A 22,101-nucleotide genomic window follows, 5' to 3' on the forward strand; every position below is an offset into this window, starting at 1 on the left:
TCAAACAATACCTGTTGTGTAGAGCTGGTACATTGTTTTCAGGCATATTTTCTTTCAGATGTGAGTAGGTTTGATTTTTAAGTGATTTTTTAAATATATTTGGGCTTCTTAAAATTGAAGATATGCAAAATTTCTCAAGCCTCTTTTCTCATTCTGATCTAATATTGTTTTATCATGTGTTAAGCTTTAAGCTTAAAAAATGCACTGGGAAAGATATGATATATAACTAGCTGGCATCCAGGTTGGTGTAAAGGTGGCAAATGCCCCCTCTAGAAAAAGCTTTCAAATGGTCATTTTAAAATTTGGTATTAATGGGCCACCTAAGTGGTTTTCATTTGAGGAATGCTTTAGATTTACCATATTAAATCCGCTGTGTGTAAACTTAATGGAGATTGAGAAAAAAGAGAGTTCTTTATGTAAAGGAAAGACATAACTAATTTGGGGGAAGCTAAGTTGAACAGTCTTTTGGAATACTTTTATTATTCTTTTCCTGGATAAGACAAATGCCAAGCATTTACTGATCAACTTGTTAATTAGACTTTATATTATTTAATTTTTTTCAGCAATTAAAATCTTTTTTTCCACCTGATGGAGAAGTGTGAAAGCTAATATTTGATCCTGGGCTTGGCAATGTGTGCAGTGAAAATTGTTGGAAAAATAATTTAGAGCCGAGGACAGTTGAATGGGTAAAGAGAATATTTCAGTCTTTTCTATGGAAAGGTATGAATAGACTTATTCAGTTTTAAGTTTTAAGTAATTTTCCCTGGGGAAACGGGAGAGGTAAACTCTCTCGTTCATTTCCTAGAGCATACAATGGAATTTATATTTTAAAACAACTTAATACCTGCTTGCTTTCCAGATAACCTGGTGGAAAGTGAAAGCCATAGCTGTTAAGATGTTTGATGGATGATTCTCCTAACAGGACATTCAAGCTATGACTCACTGATGCTAATTTGTTTCAGTACAAAATTTTTTGCCCTCTGGCACTAGAGATTTCATGGTGTTATATCCTACCACCCTGGGTGATGAAATAACATTTCTGTTTTGTTTTTTGCCAACCCCAGAAAAAGGAAAGCTTGGGCAAGGTTAAAAAAGCCTTAAAGTTGAAAGAGATGGGAGATAAAATGAAAGCTTTGGTTTGATGATACTAGTCAAATAAAAGTCTACCCAGTTTTTTTTTTTTCTTTTTTTGTAATAATCACTTAACTGAAGGCAGGCCATGGTTGTTATTTTACTCTGTCTCTCCCTCAGAGAACAAGTTGGGGAAACCCAGTTCCCCTCTTAGAAGGCTTCATGTAGAAGTGTGGGGATCCTAGGAATCCTCAGAGAGTGATTCCCGTAGTGGTCGAGGCATTCTACAGCATTTCACCCAAGAAGCAGGGACCTGGTGTGACCCTCGTGTGAGAGTGAGCTTCAGCAGTGCTGTAAAAATACTTTATGTTGCCACAGACATCTGAATTGGTAAAATGGCAGTAAGTGCTTTTAGTACTCCATCGAACTAATGGTTGTTTAGAATTGAAAAATACCTCTAAACACTATAAGTCTGAACTTTGGCCAGAAGATTTGCATTCCCTATTATCTGATCTGTTAGCCTTTGAAATTGTATATCTTGAGCTATCTTCAGCTATTAACTGTTTGTATACTGTATGGAAACTTGGGTATATAGGTTGGAAAGGGGGGTAAGATTTGCATCCAAATTCTGTAAAGTTTCTACTAATGTCTCCTGGGCAGACAGTGATATTTACAAGAGCTCCATAAAGTAAATTAAAAGTGGACTGTAATTCAATGTGATCCCTAAGTCCAGAAAGGTACTCATAAGTGAGCACACAATTTCTGTGAGTATTTCCAGGACTAAAAGGGAGATTCAACCAAAATTATTAAATTGGAAACTGGTAGCTCTGGTACCACACTTCCTGATGATTTGGGGGAGACTGGTTCCAGGCTTAGCTGCTGTGCTGCCATCAAGTGAATATTAGAGCTATATGTGAAAGACCCTCTTATCCATCAGGGGAGAAGCTCTGTGTGCATGTGTGTGTCTGTCTCCTTGTTTTTTTCTTCCTCGTCAAGTTAACTATAGGACTTGTGATTATAGAGTGAGAAGGATGATAAGTAAATGGCTAGGGTATCTAAAATGATGGGGTGGGCCACTCCTAGGACGTTGTATACTTAAAATATTTGGAACTCTTACCTCTGAGTGTATGTATCCTTTTAGGATTACAAAACTCAAGCATAGGGGCTTGGGCTCACTGCCAAAAGTTTCAAAAATAATGGTGGTAAAAAGTACAACGTATCAGGAAGAACTATTTCAGGAATGTTTTCCATCATTTCCTAATTGTTTATCAGTATGGAGAATTTTAAAAGAATCAAAACCAAAAGAATAACTACTCACAGATACCAAGAACATGATCCACGATGAAATTTTGGTTTCAGTGCAACTAGAGAAAATTTCTAGACAGCGTCCAATTCTGGAGTGGAGAAGCACAGTGTCTAAAGTATAATGTCTAATACTTTAACGAAACATACAAGTGCTGGAAGAAGATGAAAATGAAAGGAATTTTAATCATTTATAGTTTGTGTTCTCTTGCTAGTCCGTCTTAGAGAGTTTTGGATTTGAACAGCTAGAGTTGTAAAGGATGCAGATTTCTAGTGTAAGAGTAAATGAACTGAGAAACAACTGACAAGTGTTTGGTTGTGGCCTACCTTCACAGATGCCTTCCAGGCTGATTAATAGCAGGTCTCATTTCAGTCAAATCTTTTAGTAATAAAGTTAAATAAAAACATTACAAGGAAACCTACCAAATAGCGTTATGTATTCACAGAGCTAGATTCCTTTGATCACTTAGCAACAGCCTCCTTCCTCCAGCACTAAGTTTATTGATGGAAAGGGAGAGACAGAGCCTTTCTTTTCCTAGGTAAAATAGGCAAATAGAGGAGTATGTGTATACCTGTGTATGTGTGTGAGTGTGTAGTGTGTGTGTGTGACTGTGGTAAGGTACTTGTAGATACTTAAGTCTGGAGTGCAATTTTTTTTTTTTTTGACAAGTTATTTGAACTTGGTTTCAGCACTGACAGACTAATGCAAACTGATTTCATCAGCTGGTATGTCCCTTATGAACCAGGGTGGTGTGTAGTCAGCTGTTTGAAAGCAAGATCACTGTCAGCAACTTAGTCGTAAAAGTTTTGTGTCTGCACAGTGATTTTAATGCTTTGTATTGGAAGATCTAAGGGCCACTAGGTGGTTGCTGGACCACTGCTGCAGGGAGTAGCTCACGGGCTCGTGGATTGTTTCTGTGGGACATGTTGAATTTTGAAGGCCCCGGTGAGAGGCTGAGTTTCTGAAGTGTAAATGTTTGGTTTTAGGCCCATGAAGCCTCCCATCACCAGCAGCAGGCAGCACCAAACAGCTTGCTGCCCCTCCTGAGCTCTGCTGTGGAGCCCCCTGATCAGAAACCGTTGCTTCCAATACCAATAACTCAGAAACCTCAAGCAGCACCAGAAACATTAAAGGATGCCATTGGGATTAAAAAAGAAAAACCCAAAACTTCGTTTGTGTGCACTTACTGCAGTAAAGCTTTCAGGGACAGCTATCACCTGAGGCGCCACGAGTCCTGCCACACAGGGATCAAGTTGGTGTCCCGGTCAAAGAAAACTCCCACTACGGTGGTCCCCCTCATCTCCACCATCGCTGGGGACAGCAGCAGAACTTCGTTGGTCTCGACCATTGCTGGCATCTTATCAACAGTCACTACATCTTCCTCGGGCACCAACCCCAGCAGCAGTGCCAGCACCACAGCTATGCCCGTGACCCAGTCTGTCAAGAAACCCAGTAAGCCTGTCAAGAAGAACCATGCCTGCGAGATGTGCGGGAAGGCCTTCCGGGATGTGTACCACCTCAACCGGCACAAGCTCTCCCACTCGGACGAAAAGCCCTTCGAGTGTCCCGTTTGCAATCAGCGCTTCAAGAGGAAGGATCGGATGACTTACCATGTGAGGTCTCATGAAGGAGGCATCACCAAACCCTATACTTGCAGTGTTTGTGGGAAAGGCTTCTCGAGGTACTGCGTTTTGCTTTGCTTTTTATTTCATTGTGGTACCAGTGAACTTCAGTTTTGTCTCTTTGCGTTCTAGAAGGTTTATGTGAGAATAGCTGTGGGCAGGCCTGTGTTATTAGAGGAGATTGGTGATAGATCAAGTATTACACCTCCAGGTCTAATTCCAGTGTGGTGTGCTGTGGTTGGCAAGTGATGACATAGTGACTAGCTTAATATTTCAGCCGAGGAGTACCTCAGCGGACTCGGGCCTTCATTTGGCGCATCCGTAATTCTTATCACTGCAAAACCACCAGTTTGCAATTCAGTCGGGTGACTAGACATGAGGTTCACTGTGCAAATCAAAGAAACTTATTTCCTGGAAGTTGGGATGGCCTTGGATACTCCTAGTAAAACTTGTAGGAGGACGTTTTTCCATTTTTCTGTGGCCACTAACATTGGACTAATTTTCATTTGCAAGGCTTTTAAAGTTAATACAGTAGTAGCTGTCTCTGGCCAGTGTTAGGACTAAAACTTTGGGTGTTTTATAATTTAAAGAACCGAGACCTAACGTAATTTGATGTTGACTAGGAGAGAAAAATTAACAGGTAAAGGACTAAGACTTTTGTTTATGGTAAGAGAGGTAAGGAGGCCTGCACTGGGGGGGAGGGGGAGTTGGTAATTCAGCTAGCTTTCTTTAAAATGCCCCCCACCCAAAGCTGCCAAGCATGTAAACATCACAGTGAGTAGCATTTCTCAATGTGTGTTCCATTACATCTTCTGTTGAAACTCTCTCTTTCACAGGCCTGACCACTTAAGCTGTCACGTAAAACATGTCCATTCAACAGAAAGACCCTTCAAATGCCAAGTAAGAGTTAAAATGACTTATCCTTAGTGTAGCACTTAATGCACATTATCCAGAAGGTCTGAGCCAATCAAATCTCACCGTTCTTGAATAGTCTTAAAATCACTGACTTGAGTAAATGTGGTCCATTTGAATTCTGGTTTTATACAAGATAAATGACAGCTTCTATTTCTGTGAGGCAAGAGCATTTAAAAATGTAAATGTGTTGTTTTTGTTAAGCTACATTTCCCTGTTCTTAGGCAACAGTATTTATTGTTATAAGAAAAAAAATTGATAGTCTTGCAAAGGTCATTATGTATTTGAAATGAATAAGTGAATGAAATGCTTTAAATTATTTGTTGGGTTGATGATTGAGGTTGTTTTAACTGTAATAGAAGAAAATAGGAATTTTCCCAAATGTTATCACTTATTGGATGTTTGTCTGCCAAATGGGGCATTTTCTAGTTATTTAAAAATCTGTTGATTTTATTTGACATAAGTTGGGGTAATGAAAAGGTTAAGAATCTTGCTAAATCAAATGACTTTTTTAGACCTCAGTAATTTCAGTTTGTAGCTGGAAGTCTTTTTGTGCTCCTTTCAGTTAAATGTGTTAATGACTGACTTTATTAAGTAAATGATTTGAACTCTAAGAAAAATCCAGTTCGAGGAAGGAAGCTAGTGTCATTTGAATGATTGCGTGCTTATGTGCGAGGCCTTGGGCCAGGCTCTTAATCGCACCCATACTTTTATGAGGTAGGTATTATTTATCCTCATTTTACAGATGAAGAAACAAATTCAGATAGGTTAACTAGTTTGCTCAGTGTTACCCTGTCGTGAATCAAGGAGCTGGATTTAAATCCAGGTTTAACGGACTCTACGGCTCACATCTTTTCAGTACTCTGTGTTGATACTTCTTCTTCCCTCAAAATGTAAGTAAGGGTCTGAAATTCACCAAGTGTTTTGCCATGATTGTGATTCTAGGTAACACATGCAGTTCAGATTCAACTCAGTCTGCTTGCGGAAATGGATAGGGTAATGCCTAGAATATAACGTACTTTAAAATGAGTAGAACAGGATAGTCTATATTTAAAAAAAGTTTTCCTCCCTCATGCAGACGTGCACTGCTGCCTTTGCCACCAAAGACAGACTGAGGACACACATGGTGCGCCACGAAGGCAAGGTGTCGTGTAACATCTGTGGGAAGCTTCTGAGTGCAGCATACATCACCAGCCACTTAAAGACACACGGGCAGAGCCAAAGTATCAACTGTAATACATGTAAACAAGGCATCAGTAAAAGTAGGTGACACTTCAGATTATATTTCTGTCACATTTGAGATTGGTGAAATCTGAATGTTTTTATAATGTATTGAAGGTATTTTCACTGTGCCGTCAGTACTGTATTTGTGTTCATCTTACATGTTTTCTCCTTCCGCCGAAGCGTGTAAACACACGCCAGCGGAGAGTAGGTACCAGGGTTAGCAACAGACCTCACCTGCATGCGTACAAAGTGGAGCACTGACCAGCCCTCCGCTCACTTTGCCTTTTCAGGCCTGTGCTCGCCTACTAATAACACCCAAGTTAGAAAAGCAGAATTTCCCCGTAGCTATTTTTTCAATGCGTCCCTTCTTCTATGGAGTTTGACTAAAAAGCTCTAGTGTTTTAGAATCGTGGCAGCAGGAGCCGCACTAGGAAGTTGCATCTTAGGCTAGGCAATTTTGATTGTTTTCATTCAATGTTAGGAAGATTCCCAAGCATCAGGGTCTCTTAACTACTGATTGAATTAATAGCATGCCCTTGATAACCTTAAAGATGAAAGGAGTGTTACTAAGTTTGCTTTTCAGACCCAAATCCACAGAGATGGGATATCCTATCCACTTGAAGGTGTAAGTGCCTGTCTACCTTAAATTCACAATTGAAGATAGAATATTTCAGAGACTTGTGGATAAAACTTGATACTTGCATTTACCCAGGCTTTTCTTTGCGAGTGCCCTAACCACCAGAAGAAAGTATATTTCTAATTCCGTGTCCTATTATATATGTTCTTTATGTGGCAGAAACATCAAGTTCTCAGAATAGGTGGGCAAAAGTGAATGGGAAAGAATGTTTAATATGTTTTAATCTCATCTGTTTCTCCTTCTTTATAAGTACATTGGATTTAGGACCTAGCATGTCATACTTTGTTAACTTTACAAAAATTTACTTTTAGCGTACATTGTTGTAGTCAAGTAACCAACTATATTAGATATTTTGGTGAGTGTAAATTCATCCATTCTAGTTTTAGCAGTTTCCTTTCAAAAGACGTTTGCTTTTGAATATAGCAGAGAATTCTTTTTTTCTTTTATATTGGTTACGTCTCGCTTTCTAGATTTTTTTCCTTAATTTATCTGTTTTGACCAATATGGACAGAAGCAGCAAAAGAAGATGCTATGTAGCAAAAACTCAAGTGAAATGATAAAGGTCAGAGAAGCATGAGGAGTCATAGTTATCTCAGTTTCAGATTTTTAAAAAATGGCTGCACTTTTTCAAGGTAAATGTAGTGTTTCTGCTTTATCTTTGGAGCAGCGTGCATGAGTGAGGAGACCAGCAACCAGAAACAGCAGCAGCAGCAGCCGCCGCCGCCGCAGCAGCAGCATGTGACGAGCTGGCCAGGGAAGCAGGTGGAGACGCTGAGACTGTGGGAAGAAGCTGTCAAAGCAAGAAAGAAAGGTAAGACGAGGTGGTCAGGGCTCCGAGCGTGGCTAAACGAGTATTTTCCTTCTGTGGTTTATTTCCTTACAACGTTGCTGTTCTCTGCTCTGTAGTGTTCTTTCTGCATTGTGTTATTTATTACGTGTTTCTGACTTTGCGGTGCTGATATCTTTTCTCTTGGTCCCTGGGGCTGGCACTAGCTTAACATGTATGTACTAAGTTGTTGGGAACTTTACTGTAATTGTTAATAAAATTGAGGATGGTTTCCTTTCCTCTCCTATATCTTCGAAAGAATCAGAGCATCAGTTTTCAACATAGCTTTTTAACTGCATTATTGTTAGCTTTGGCTTCTGGACTCTTGTGCAGCCATTTCAAACCAATCATTTTGTCTACATACCATCAGCCACCATCAGCCACGGGAGAGATTCCCAAATCCCTTCTTTCCTTCCTGACCCCTACCGTGTCATCTTACTGTTTTATTTTAAATTCATAAGGAATCCTCTGCATGTAGGCTTCTTGTAATTCCTTTGCCATGTAGTTTTTTTCCTTCTTTTGCTTTCATGTAGTACGGCTGTTCCCTTGCATAGATCCCTTCTAAACACCCTGTACTTGGATAAAGATAAAAGGAATAGCCTCCTTTCTCACACATGTACTGGCATTGCAGCCAGATAGGCTTTCCTTCCTCAGCTGCCACTTGTTCCTCTCTTGCAGACGAAAATCTGTCACTGTTCTAATAAAATGCTTTATGGTTAGGAGAAGGGGTGGGGGGACGGGGGGAATGTATGGATGTTCTGACAACTGCCCAGTGGGTGAAAGAAAGCATTTTACGAACGATGTTTTCCTTAAAGAAGGAGTTGAGAGTAAAATTGTTGGAAGTCAGACCGAAAGGAAAATGTGCAGCATTGAGGAGGGTGGCGCATGTGAGGGCGAAAGCTCCCTCTTTGGTATAAATAAGAACATCCTTAGCAGGGCTGCCATCACCTTGAAAGTGAGTTGGTTTTCTCTTTCTTTCTGCACTCTTCCATTCGGTGTTGTATTTCAGTTTGCTTGCACAATAAGACTCAATTGTTTAGCTCATCTTCTGACCTCCATGAAACAAAATGCTATTGTATTCCCATTTGTAGCATGAATATCTCTGGAAACCACCACTGATGTTAGAAACTTCTGTATTCATGTTAGTAAAATGTCACATTTGGAGGCAGAGGAGACTCCTGACCTAAAAACGTAAACTTGAATCAACATGTCTCTTTTTTAAATAAGATAATGTAAGTTCCCAAACTTGAGTGACAACCAACTTAACACACAGCTAGCCCACCCACCTGACTTCTTACTGCTGTTTTCTGACACACCAGCAGGTGGTGCTGAATTTTGTCGAGGGGTGGGGTGGGGGTGTCACCTCTGGAGGGAAGTTTTAAGAAGTGACCAAGCATTGTTGGATAACAAGGACCAGGGTCCCCCAAATCACTGCAGGGGCTCCTTGCTTAATTAGTCCTCCTTGGTATGGTTGGTGATATATATATGTGCAGTTAAATGACACTTGGCATAAATTTATGTCAGCAACAGAAACAGAAGAAATGGGAGTGGGAAGGAGAATATAAGCCCATTGAGAGAGATTTTGTCTTTTTTAACATAGTTAGGAAACCTAACCAGAAACAACAGGATTATTTAAATGATTTTTCTAAGACTGAAATAAACATGATATTAAAATCGCCTTTTTATCCGTCATACTTACGGATTTTTAAAACCTTAACAGAATGTAGCTTCCCCTCTGAATCTTTTAGAGTTTGTAGCATTGAGGACACACACCTCTGTCCGCTAGTTACAGTGTGCCTTACCGGCAGATTTTTCTGATTACCGATTCTTGTGTGACCATCGGACCAGATCTGTGTAAAACAAGCTCTGTCTCCCCGCCTGCCGATGGTTGGCTCTGCCTGCGTGATTTGGTAGTGAGAATACTAAGCCCTGCTTGATATCTCTGCCCCCCAGAATGCCTTGCAGAAATTAGCTGATCTTCCCAGCATCACTGTGAGGTAGGTAAGTAAATCTAAACCCGAAACCGAAAGCACCAGGCTGAACAAGTTGCCCAGGTCCTTGTGGGAGGTACAGTATCAGAAAAGAGATTCATGCACCCCCCAGCCCTGTGCTCAGAAAGAGCCTCCCTTCCTGTTGACCACTTGGTAGAAAACTGTGTTTTCATTCATAAAATGTGTATCCTTTTTAATTAAAAAAAAGTTGATTCAGAAACTGTGAATTTTGTTCATTGCTTTGGGAGTCTAAAGGCCATTTTGTCTTCTTATTTTAGAAGCTGCTAACCTGTGCCAAACCTCCACGGCTGCTACGACACCTGTGACTCTCACTACTCCATTCAATATAACGTCCTCTGTGTCGTCTGGGACGATGTCAAACCCAGTCACAGTGGCAGCTGCAATGAGCATGAGAAGTCCAGTAAATGTTTCAAGTGCAGTTAACATAACCAGCCCAATGAACATAGGGCACCCTGTGACTATAACCAGTCCATTATCCATGACCTCTCCCTTAACACTCACTACCCCAGTCAACCTTCCCACCCCTGTCACTGCTCCAGTGAACATAGCCCACCCTGTCACGATCACCTCTCCGATGAACCTGCCCACACCTATGACGTTAGCTGCCCCTCTCAATATAGCAATGAGGCCTGTGGAGAGCATGCCTTTCTTACCCCAGGCTTTGCCCACATCACCACCTTGGTAAACAGTATTATAAAATCAAAATATGGGTTAAAGTAAATATTTACCAGCAACTTACTTTTAGTTTATTAAAGCAAAAAGTAAACCATGAAATTGGGAGATTTTATTACATTAGTTAATAATAGTGTAGTAGCATTTTTCTCCAATTTGGCTGGGATTATTCAAAGTAGGGTGTGTATGTAACTTATCACTGGACCACTTTAGTTTAATCAGAAATTCCTTTTAGCTGACAGCATTGCTTAAACAGGATAGTAGTTGGCAAGATAAAATGCCAGAATTAAAACCAATCATAAAAACGCAAAACCCATTTCAAAATTAAACAGCATTACTGTTTCTAATCCCAAGAAATCATTTTATTCTAAACACTAGCAGAACTCTTCTCCCCATATAGGGTGGATGGGTGGATGGCTGATTTTAACCCGAAGTCCTAAATCCACAAATAGAGAGCTAGTGTAGAATTGTCTGTGTTTATTGTTTTTATGAGTAAATACATGCATTGTCATAATAAAATGCATTTCAGAGAATATGCATTTTACCTTTGGGAATATGTTAATTTCAGGCAGCATTCCCTATGGGAAAGGTGATACCAGCTCTGATATGCAAAGCATATGATAATTTATCATTCTAACTTCAACATATAATAGGGATTGTGACCTGATATTTGGAGATGTAAATATTGCTCGGCATATTAATCCTGATGGAATATAGCATTGTAGTTGACTTTTTAAAAAAAATTAAAAAAAAAAAAAAAGACAACAACCAAAATATACAAATTGTGTTTTGGTAAGAAAAGGCCTCAACTGACAGCGGAGAAGTCAAGTGTGTGGACAGGCAGACTCCTAACAAAAAGAGGCCAGTGGGACTCCTTTCAGGAGCCAAGGAGTACTTTGGGACAGTTAAAATGTATTGCTTTAAATTGGAAGATGCTGGAGGCACTGGGATGTGATATGCCCCTCTCTCTCCCAATCAGAGCCTGTTGATGTTACAACAGGGAAAGATGTGTTAGTTGCTCACTAGAGTTTATGTCTTATATTAAATTGTATACAGTTTTTATTCTAACCACTAACTAGGTAGTATGCCCCTTCAGAACAGCAGAGTGTATCTTTTTTTTTTTTTAATTTCTCCTTCCGTTTCTTAATCAAGTATTGTGCAGATTTGTTCAACTTTGTAAATACGGACATCACTTTTTTTTTCTTTGAAAAAACACTTGTATCAACTTTGTGGTGTTTTCAGGGAGACAGCTATCTGTACTCCCTGTAGAAACCCAGCAGTGATTGTGCACGTTAAGACATGTGCTTTTTATTATTTCTTAGCAGGATGTTTTATCTCTGTACATAAAGTAGAAACCAAAAGCTAGGGAAACAGATACTCTACACCATCATGCCACACATGTTTTTAAAGCGTTGTGTTAAAAAAAAAAAAAGTTACTAAAACCAAGACGCTGTGATTTTTTTTAAGTTGCAATATGTTTTTGGTTTTTTTTTCTTTTCCTTTTTTAATCTTGCAGTTAAGAGAAGTGGAATTTAGTTGTATTAATCTTGCAGAACGTTTGCAGGACTGACTATCAAACTGGATGACTTCCGTTTATACCCCACTGTGTCAGTTCAAGCATCAAACACCTTACATCTGAGGCAGGCTTCCTACATCAGGGACAGGTATCTGTGTGTCATTATACAAAATAGTTCGAGGGGGTTGAACTACATAGTAAAAAATAAAATAGTACTTAGTGTAAAATAATTTTATAAATGATCTTTTGTACTTTAGGACATTAAATTGTACAACTTTTGTATATATAAAAGCTTAGGAACTTTCTGTTTAGCAGGAAGGCAACACATTCCTACACTTTTAATGTATATGTTTGTTATAATGTCCATGTAAACATGCCCTATGTTTGTGCCTTTTAATTAGTTTGTCTCAATAAACAAAATGTAGAGAAAAATATGTAGCTATGACTTTGTTACAACTGTTCCTATCCACAGTACAAGTACAGATGGTTTGTTTTTAATCTGTAGAGCATTATGTGTGGACCTACTGGAAGGACTTGTGTAGGGAAGGCCCATACACGGGCCCTGCTGAGGCCTGGATTGGGCAGGTAGTGGCCACATTTGGAGGAAGCCCAATGTCCTGGCATGCAGCCCCAGGACTGGGTTCTGGCTCTGCCTGCTGGGACCTGCCATCTCTGGCTGGGCTGACCATCACCGTCCACCATGATTCAGACAGCCCAGGCTTTCTCCACAGTGGCCCAAGGAGCAGTCCTCAGTGGGGGCAGGTGTGGACCCTACCCCCAGGCTAGAGTGTGGTCGTCAGAACCCTGAAAGTATTAGNAAGATATATACTAGAAATGATTGTTTTATCAATTCATTGTATAATAAACAGGAGTGAGACTTCATTGTATGACTTCAGTTAAAATGCTATTTTGTATGCATTCTTTATTCACTTAAGCTTGTCTGCAATAATAAAGCCACGTCGTGTCTTCTTTTGGGAGGGAGAGAGTTGGCAGGAAGGGGGTGGTGGTGGCGGNGGGCACTAGGTTGTGTGGTGAGATTCTCCTGTGTCTTGGAACTGGAATTGAGTTTTGATGCTGATGAACTGATTCAACCAAGTGTTGAAGGCACGACGGCCACCGCGCTATGAAAAAAGCAGAGTTTGTTTTTCCTTTCTGGTTGTAACCTGGTTGAGAGCTTCCCTTTATCAGATTGGCAGCTAAACGGTTGTATTAGATAATCCTCAAATCTGACATCCAGCCTGTTACGCTCTAGGGCTCGCTGCTTGGCCTGCATTTGCCTTTTATTGTATATCCATTTCCCTCCGAAGGTGTGCTCCTAAATGAAGGTTTCTATGTAAGCAGATGATGATTTTTCCTGTCAATACCAGCACTGTATTACTAACATGCGAAATACTGCAGATTTATTTTGACAAATTAAAGTTAACCGGTCACAAACGTTATGATGGATTGCTTAATATCGCAGAAGCTTCACCGGTGCACCGTGATGGGAGAGCAGTTTGTAAAGCACTGCTTCCCCAGCTGTACACGTGAGCACGGGGCTGGAGGAAGGGGGAGGGACTGGTGTCCGGCTGGTGGGGACTGGGTTCCCGCAGGGAAGGGAGGGTGGGAATGCACCAGACTGACCCCGCAAGAACTGCCGGTCTGCCCAAGGAAAGGTTAGGAAGCCAGGCCTTGGGGCAGGGGCCCAGGCTTAGGCCCCTGTTGTGTCCAAAAGAGAAAATGGATTTAGAACATTTCTCATGCTCTGGAAGCCAATTTCTTTACTTATAAAGGGTCTTGGGCGGGGCCTCCTACCCATTTGTGTTCAACCAGATCCATCAGGTGTCTGTTAGGTACCAGCAAGGTGCCAGGCACTAGCTGGCACTAACGGACATGGAAGGGTGTTCACGTGTGTTGCCGCCTCGAAGGAGGCTGTTAAGAGACATGACAAGTACTGCAGTGACAGTGTCACCAGACAGCAAATCAAAATGAACCTGACGCTTCATTTAATGAAAAAGTTGTGGGTACCTACATCTGTTTTATATAGAATTGAGGGCTTTCCAAACTTTTTCTGACGATTGCTTTGGTCTCCATTGACTCCCGGGAAAAGAGCTGGAGGAACAGCATTCCTGGTGTTGCTTTTGTCCGGAAACAGGAAGTGTTTCACTGAGTTGCTAGTTAATCTTCACAGTCCTGGCTGTCCAGGTCTCTCTGCTCTTCTCGAGGGACGGTGCAGTTTGGTCCTCTGAAGAGACCTGGGTTCAGGATGGAGAGGGGATATAGTGAAGGTTTTCCCTGAAGTGTCCTTGAGGATCGCTGGACTAAAAGTCCAGCGTGCTCATGGGTTGTAATCACTTTCCCCTCCCTGCTCTAATAAATCTGGCCCTCAGTCCTGCACTCTCCATTTCCTCCTTAAGGAGTCTTGTAGCCTGAACAAATGCCATTCGTCCCCATTTGGGCCTATAAATCTCCCCCACAGCTGGTCTGACCTTGGCAGATTACTGGATAATCCCCCCCCCCCCCGGCTTTTTAAAAATGGGGGGGGGGGGGGGGNCGGGGGGGGGGTGGAGGGGGGTGCAGGCAGGTCAGCGTGTAATGGTTCAGGGCTCAGTAATGACTATGCATTGATCTGGACACCAGCTTCTCTTGATTGCCCACTTTTGGGCCATCAGACCCATGTGGTTCCCAAGGAAGGAATGGAGAGAGGGTCAAGGGCTTGGCTTTGTTGGATTTTTCTGTAATCTAGCCCTCTCCTTGAGGCAACCTGTCAGGGGTTGGCTCGTTAGATTTTCCCTTCCCAAAACAGGCACTTGACCCAGATCTTGGCTCTGGACCGTGAGGGTCAAGTATACTTCACTTTACAAAAACTGCCATGTCATGGGAAGAGAAGGGATTTTCACGCTTAAGAGTCTGTATCACCCCTGACTTGCATCATAATTTCAGAAATTTTCTTCATCCTTGATTACCTTAAATTGCCATCCCATCTCCCTCCCAATCCCTAAATATCTCCTTGAAGAGGACGTTAAAATAAGAATTTAAAATCCCTCTTCTTATGGGAATGAATCCTTTCTGAGTATGTAACTGCCAACCATGCAGGAGCGATTCTCTGGAGTGTTTTTGTAAATCCATATTCCTTGTGGATTTTTCTCAAAAGTGAGGTTCATGTGCATTTGGCTGCATCAGCCCTGTTACCTGTATGTCACTTTTCCCTAAACACATCTATCAAGGGCCTGGAGCACAAACTACCAGGCTGAGGACAGCACTGTGTTCTGCCAGTGAGCTGCTCCTTTGGCACGGCAAATGCAGACAGAGGGCAAGGAGACCAAAGGGGAACGGAAGAGACGTGACCTTCCAGTGACTGGTCCATCACCTCTGAAAGTCAACGCCCAGGTCCAGCACTGGGAGCAGAGGTACCAATTCTAGAGGCTGCTCCTGGGGAGGGGAGCCAGCCTCAGAGACTGGGATGTGAATTTAAATCTCTGTCAATCTTAGGGGCAGTCAGGGGCCACCGAAGCCACAGTCTTTACAGAGTCTGCTCAGTCCACTCAGATCTGACTTGAAGGAGCCTGGGTCCCCAAGGCCCTTGCTCACGAGCCAAGGAGCCAAGGAATTCCTAGCTTTGTTAACGGTGGGAAAAGAGCCAGAGAGACACCAACTTGGCTTGATGAGGGGAGAGATTTGGGGGGCTTGGAGGTTAGGAAGAGGCCCAGGGAAGGGGAAGAGATTTTGGAGAAAATGTCCTTGTGCTTCCTGTGGTGTAACCCTCGCCCTGGTCCCCTCCCCTCTCCACTCATCTGATCGGACCTGATCACTCCGAGGCCTCTGACACAGGCTGCTAGTCCAAGCCGGCTGTGATCATTTCAGTTTCAGTCCATGAGCAGAAAAGATGGGTCTTCAGCCATAAAAAGGACAAAATCAGTAGCTGAAGAAACAGGCAAGATGCAAGTGATTAGTTAGTATGGGATCCCCCTATGGTGGGGGCCATGAGCCACTTCTGGCTGAAGAGGTGGGCGGCCCCCTTCCTGGAATGCCAGGGAGAGCAGCCCCTGACTCACGGTGGCCGCCCGTCCAATACAAGAGCAGTCCTGCCACTTTGTCAACACCAGGAGCCCTGTGGCCATCAAGGATCGCCCAGGGGGGATGGGGCAAGGCTGGGGTTGGGGAAAGAGAGACAAAGGAGACGGAACCTTCCTGTACGCTGTTCCCCAGGCCTAGAATGGCCTCCCCATGAGCAACCTGTCACATTTTCTCCATTGTGAACCGCTAGATGTCTTGCAAAACCAATGTAAATGTTGCTCCCTCTGAAACCGCCCCTGTAACTTTAGGCAGTTGGCTCATTCCTCCTCAGTGTGACAGGAGGAGCTGGAAGATATCCGACTAAGAGGCAGGCCAGCACCCTCTGGTTTCTGAGTCCAACTGTGGGTTCCACATCCCCTAAATCTCTGGTTCCAAATTAGTGGGTTTGTGACAGCCTGTGGTTTTACTGACTTTGCCCTGTATCGATGAGTCCCAGTGTTCTGGAAGCCTGAAACACAACAAAGAACCAAGCGCCAAGACCAGAAACAACAGCAACAGGTTAAGTGTGGCCCCCAGAGGAGCCAGAGCGGGATGAGACCTGGCAGACGGTCCTTGAAATCCAGGGCTGTGATGGAGCAGAGTTGGAACCTTGACAGGCCTGGGTGTAAATCCAGGCTGGGCCACTGGAGCTGTGTGATCTTGGGCAAGGTACATAGGCTCTCTGGCCTCCCTTTCCTCGGCTGTAAAATAAGAATGACAGTAAGAACGGACCCCACCTCCACCTGGTCCTTCCATTTCCCTATCTCGGGAACAGCAACATCAGTTTGCTCAGAGGCACTAATCGCATTCTCCTGGAGGCCTACCAAGGAGCCGAACGCTTTCCTGCATGGCTTCCCCACCTCGGACTCTCAGATTCTGAGGAACCAGAGCCTCGTGCAAGAACGAGACAGTTGGACGGAAGACGCATCTCCGGAAAAGCAGCTAACTGAAGCCCGGCCGGAGATGTGGCGGAGAGGGTTCAGGTTAGACCCAGGGAAGAACCGGGCTGGGAGACCTGGAAAAGCAGGCATGATATGTGCCCAGCTGGGAACGGTGCATCCTGCTTCAGAGAAATCGTTGCTTCTCGCTTCCTGCCCCCGCACGCACTTCCATGCACCCAATGCATGTCCCACCTCCTGACAATCAAGAGAGTTCTTACAGGTGACTGCAAGCCTGGCTCAGGCCTGATCTCCTGCCGTCTAAAGAGGAAAGGAAGCGCCGCCTCCTACCCAGGCAGGAGGGAGGGGGAGAAGCCTGACAGCCTCCTCACACCTGCTCGCCCCTGGCTCAGTCCTGGTCAGCTCCACCTGCTCTCCCGAAGGAAGGCGACCCGAGACTCACGCAGTCGGACAGGGGAGCCCCGCAGAGAGCGCGGCAAACGCGAGTTTTGCCACGGCTGCATCGGTCAAGCTCCTGGGGTGCCCAGACTGCCAAGCCTATGGCGTTCGGTGCCCTCCATCGCTTGGTCCGATCTACTTTGCCGGCCTCCACTCGGCGATCCCGCCCCCGAGCGGTCTTGAGTTACTGCGGGGCTGCAGGGATGCTGCTGCGAGCCGCCAACCCCGGGCTCATTGGGCCCGCCCCACCCCGAGCATTGTCGAGCCGGGATTGGCTGAAAATCTCCTGCGTTCTGATTGGCCGAGTCGGGGTGTTCATTCTCCCGGAGCCGTCCGCCTGCAGAAGTTTCTCCAGAGCCGCCTCCCTTTCCTGCGCCCGCAGGTAGTGGTACGCCTTCTGTGTAAATAGATACTGTGCCGCTCTGTGCTTCTGCAGGTGAAGTGCCGCCCAGCAGTGCCAGCCCCTGAAGGATGGCCGAAGCTGTCACTTTATTGTAGCCAGCACCCGGATCACCTAGGTGCGGCGAATCGGGAGAGGCTTGTGGGAAGCTGGGGAGGGGGGCGGGCGAGACTGCGTTGTGCATCCCTGGGGGAGGCCGCCGTTCATCCCGGGAAGCTCTTTGGCGGGGTGGCCTTTCCGAAGACTCGCTTTTGCTAGAACCGGTCCGTTCTACCGCCTACACTTATGTTTCACATTTCATTGCCTTCTGTCATGTTGTTCCATATGCTTTTCTCATTCACTTTTTCTTTGTAATGTGGTTAAATATTCCTGCTCACTAGGATTCTCCGGAGAAAAACCTGATTTGCGGGGCTTGGGCACGGAAAACATAGAGTGAGCTCGGAACATTTTTGAAACACTTTTTATTTGGGAATGATTTCAGAATTACAAAAAGTTGCAGAAATGAAGACAGTAACAAGAAACACCTCTATACCCTTTACCCAGATTCACCTATAGCTAACATTTTATTCCGTGTATAATCACATATAGGCTCTCCCTCTATCTCTAATTTTTTAAAACTATTACAGGGTTTCATATATCCCAGCCCTTATCCCTAAATACTTCTCTGTGCATTTCCTAAACATAGATATGCACTTACACTCTTATGCTCTTATTAACTTTATACACTTACTTTATATAATACTTTTATTTAATCTACCATCCGTATTCCAATTTCATCAGATGATCTAATTATGTGCTTGATAGCATCCAACAAGGTCTAGTCTAGGATCAGGTATTGTGTTTAGTTGTCATGTTTCTTTAGACTCCTTAAATGAACATTTCTGTAACTACCTTTATTTATTTATTTATTTATTTAAATTACAGACCTCTGCCTTTTTTTTGTTTTGTTTTGTTTTGTAATAGGACATTCCTCACGGCACCTGGATGGCTTAGTCGGTTAAGTGTCCAACTTTTGGTTTTGCTCAGGTCACGATCTCACAGTTCATGAGTTCGAGGCCTGCTTGGGGCTCTGCGCTGACAGTGCGAAGTCTGCTTTGGATTCTGTCTCCCTCTCTCTCTACCCCTCACCTGCTCACTCTATCTGTCTCAAAATAAATCCATAAACATTAAAAACTGAGGGGCATTGGGTGGCTCAGTTACTTAAGCGCCAGACTTCGGCTCAGGTCATGATCTCGAGGTTGTGGGTTCAAGCGCCGCTTCGGGCCCTGTGCTGACAGCTTGGAGCCTGGAGCCTGCTTCAGATTCTGTGTCTCCCTCGCTCTCTGCGCCCCCACCCCCCACTCACACTCTGTCTCACTCTCCAAAATAAATAAACATTTAAAATCTTTTAAAAAACTGAGAAGACATTTTGAAAAATAGAACATTCCTCATTTTGTGTTTGTTTCATGTTTCTCCATGGTTAAATTGAGATAATGCGTTCTCAGTGGGAACACGGCCGAGGCAATAAGTCCTCCGCATTATCCTGTCTGGAGGCACATGATGCCCCTCAGTCCCGCATAGAAGATGTTAATTTAGATCACCCAGTCAAGGTGTTGCCCATTTTCTCCACTTGTAAGTACTCCCCCCACTTGCAACTAATAGGCAGTCTGTGGGGAAACACTTTAGGACCATTCAAATATCCTCATCAAATGTCTCCCTAGATTTAGCGTCCATTGGTGGTCTGAGTCAGTGTTTACCACGGTGGTGTAAACGTCGCTTTGCACAAGTATGTAGAGGTGGGAATGTATCAGATAAGATGGGAACATACTATAAGAACACAGGAGTGAGCAAATGGCCAAATCCGGAACAACCTAAGCATTGAAATAAATAATGGTAATAAATGGTAAGCCATTGAAGGAAAGTAATAATCCATGAATCCACAGTAAATAAATGCCCTTATCCTGCTCCTGCTCCTTTAAATGTCGTTTTGGGCCGGGGCGCCGGGGGGGCTCAGTCGGTTGCGTGTCCGACTTCGGCTCAGGTCATGATCACACAGTTCATGAGTTCCAGCCCCACTTCAGGCTCTGTGCTGACAGCTCAGGGCCTAGAGGCTTCTTTGGATTCTGTGTCCCCCGTCTCTGCCCCTCCCTTCCTCATGCTCTTTCTCTCAAAAATAAATCAACAACAACAACAACAAAAAAACCCCAGCATAAATCTCAGTTTGGGCTTCCAGTGAGTGCCCTGTGCAGTGGTAGCTATGCCCCTCTCTGCTGCTGCAGTGCCGTGCCTCTCCTCTGACCTGCCACCAACATGTGACACTTTCTTGATTAGGAAACAGAGATGAACTGAGCCCTGGCCTCTATCTCCTCCTGCCCCAAGGAAAGCAGGCCCTGCAGGATCAAGTATGGGACCTGGGACTGAGGGTCTGGACCCTGGGAACCCGGTCTTATCATAGGGTCCCCTCGTCCCAAGGGTTCAGAGGGTTCTATTTTCTCTTTTAAAGAGACACCCAGTAGGGGTGCCTGGCTGACTCAGTTGAGCATACAACTCTTGATTTTGGTGCAGGTCATGATCTCCTGGTTTGTGGGATTGACCCCCATGTTGAGCTCTGCGCTGACAGTGTGGAGCCTGCTTGGGATTCTCTCTCTCCCTCTCTCACTGCCCCTCCCCTGCTTTAAATAAATGCATACATACATACATACATACATACTAAAAAAAAAGAGAGAGAGAGACACCCGGTAAGTGGAATCTCCCTCGAAGACATCACCCAGGCCTCTAGGGAGGGTCCTCTGCCCACCACCTCGGAACTGGCCATGGTACAGCCCCAGGGAAGCTCTTCTGCCGAAGAATAAGAGGTTTTTGCCTTTCGACTAATACCCAGAGCCTCGCTCAGGAGCCCTGATGTAGTGCCAGCTTCCCCTCCTTCCTTCCCTGGCCATTTACCGGCCTGGCGGAGGAGACCTCCCCAGATGCTCCTTTACCTGTGGCTCTGCTCCCCAAATCTCAGTCAGGAATGTTCATCTTGCCCCATTAACACCCCCCTCCATGAATCTTTATTGCTGGGAAGGACCGGATCTAAACATCTTACACTACTAAGTTGATTTCAGGCAGGCCTGTTGGGAAGTGTAAGAATGACAGTAAGCAAAACAGGCATCCTTCTCTAAGTGTATTACAGTGATAGGACCGGACGCCGCAGCCAGACTGCCTGCATCCCGATCCCAGCTCTGCAAAAACTACTTGGACAAGTTACTTAGTCTCTCTGTGCCTCAGTTTCCTCATCTGTGAACAAGGCCTAATGGACCTCAACAGGGCTGGTGGGGAGTGAATGAGGTAAGAATGTGAATGTTGGGGTACCTGGTTGGCTCAGGTAGTACAGCGTGCAACTCTTGATCTCAGAGTCCTGAGTTCGAACCCCACCTTGGGGGTTGAGTTTAAATTTTAAAAACAAATATATTTTTTTTAAATTTTAGAGTGAGAGAGCATGGGGGAGAGAGGCAGAGAGAGAGAGAGAGAATCTTAAGCAGGCTCCATGCTCAGCATGGACTGGATCCTAGGACCCTGGAATCATGACCTGAGAGGAAATCAAAAGTTGGTTGCTCAATCAACTGAGCCACCCAGGAGCCCAGGGGGAAGAGCTTAAAAATAATAAAAATAGGGGCGCCTGGGGGGCTCAGTCAGTTAAGTGTCCACCTTCGGCTCAGGTCATGATCTCCCAGCTTGTGGGTTCGAGCCTTACATGAGGTCCTGGGCTGACAGCTCAGAGACTAGAGCCTGCTTCAGATTCTGTCTCCCTGTCTCTCAGCCCCTCCCCTGCCTACACTCTGTCTCTCAAAAATAAATAAACATTAAAAAATAAATAGAAATAAATAAAAGTAATAGAAAAAGAATTTTTAAAAATAATGTAAATATCGCACATATTAAGCATTATGTGTTTGCTTTTATAATAATTGTAATTGTTGACTCCAGGAGTGTACTGAAGGGTATGGACTCTGGAGTCACAGGCTGGGTTTGTACCATAGTTCTCCCACTTATGGTTGGAATTTGGGCAAAGCTTTTTGACCTCCCTATGCCTCTCAGTTTCCACATCTATAAAATGGGAGTGAAAAATAATGCCTGCCTCTTAGGGTGTTTCTGAATTAAATGAGGTAAAATGTGCAAAGGTGCTTAAAACAGGGTCAGACACGTTGCAAATGTTCAAAAAACTTTATCATTTACTATTATTATTTCTATTTACCTTTTTTAAAATATTAATCTCTCCACCCAACGTGGGACTTGGACTTACAACCCCAAGATCAAGAGTCTTATGCTCTACTGACTGAGGCAGCCAGGAGCCCGATACCACTATTAAAAAAAAAAAAAATTTATGTTTTATTTAGTTCTGAGAGAGAGACACACAGCATGAGCAGGGGAGGGTCAGAGAGAGAGGGAGACACAGAATCTGAAACAGGCTCCAGGCTCTGAGCTAGCTGTCAGCACAGAGCCAGACGCAGGGCTCGAACCCACGAAACGCGAGATCATGACCTGAGCCGAAGTCAGACGCTTAACCGACTGAGCC

At 44.0% G+C, this 22,101-nt stretch overlaps 1 protein-coding gene across 5 annotated transcripts; it reads left to right on the plus strand.

The window, feature by feature from the left end:
• The first annotated feature begins 592 nt into the window (after nucleotides 1–592).
• Nucleotides 593–11,714, plus strand: VEZF1 (vascular endothelial zinc finger 1). 5 transcript variants are annotated; one of them, XM_077762848.1, is made up of 7 exons: nucleotides 593–686; nucleotides 1,252–1,472; nucleotides 3,361–4,055; nucleotides 4,833–4,896; nucleotides 5,969–6,170; nucleotides 7,434–7,580; nucleotides 9,865–11,714. In XM_077762848.1, the coding sequence occupies exons 2-7, from the start codon at nucleotides 1,467–1,469 to the stop codon at nucleotides 10,290–10,292; spliced, it is 1,542 nt and encodes a 513-aa protein (XP_077618974.1). In that variant the 5' UTR covers nucleotides 593–686; nucleotides 1,252–1,466; the 3' UTR covers nucleotides 10,293–11,714. The 5 variants fall into 5 exon arrangements, with proteins under 5 accessions (XP_077618974.1, XP_077618977.1, XP_077618976.1 ...); XM_077762851.1 differs by having other exon boundaries at nucleotides 594–686; nucleotides 5,987–6,170; XM_077762850.1 differs by having other exon boundaries at nucleotides 595–686; nucleotides 7,437–7,580.
• The last annotated feature ends 10,387 nt before the right edge of the window (nucleotides 11,715–22,101 follow it).

This window comes from Crocuta crocuta, unplaced genomic scaffold (assembly GCF_008692635.1).
Source record: "Crocuta crocuta isolate KB4526 unplaced genomic scaffold, BGI_CrCroc_1.0 scaffold144, whole genome shotgun sequence".
Lineage (NCBI taxonomy): Eukaryota > Metazoa > Chordata > Mammalia > Carnivora > Hyaenidae > Crocuta > Crocuta crocuta.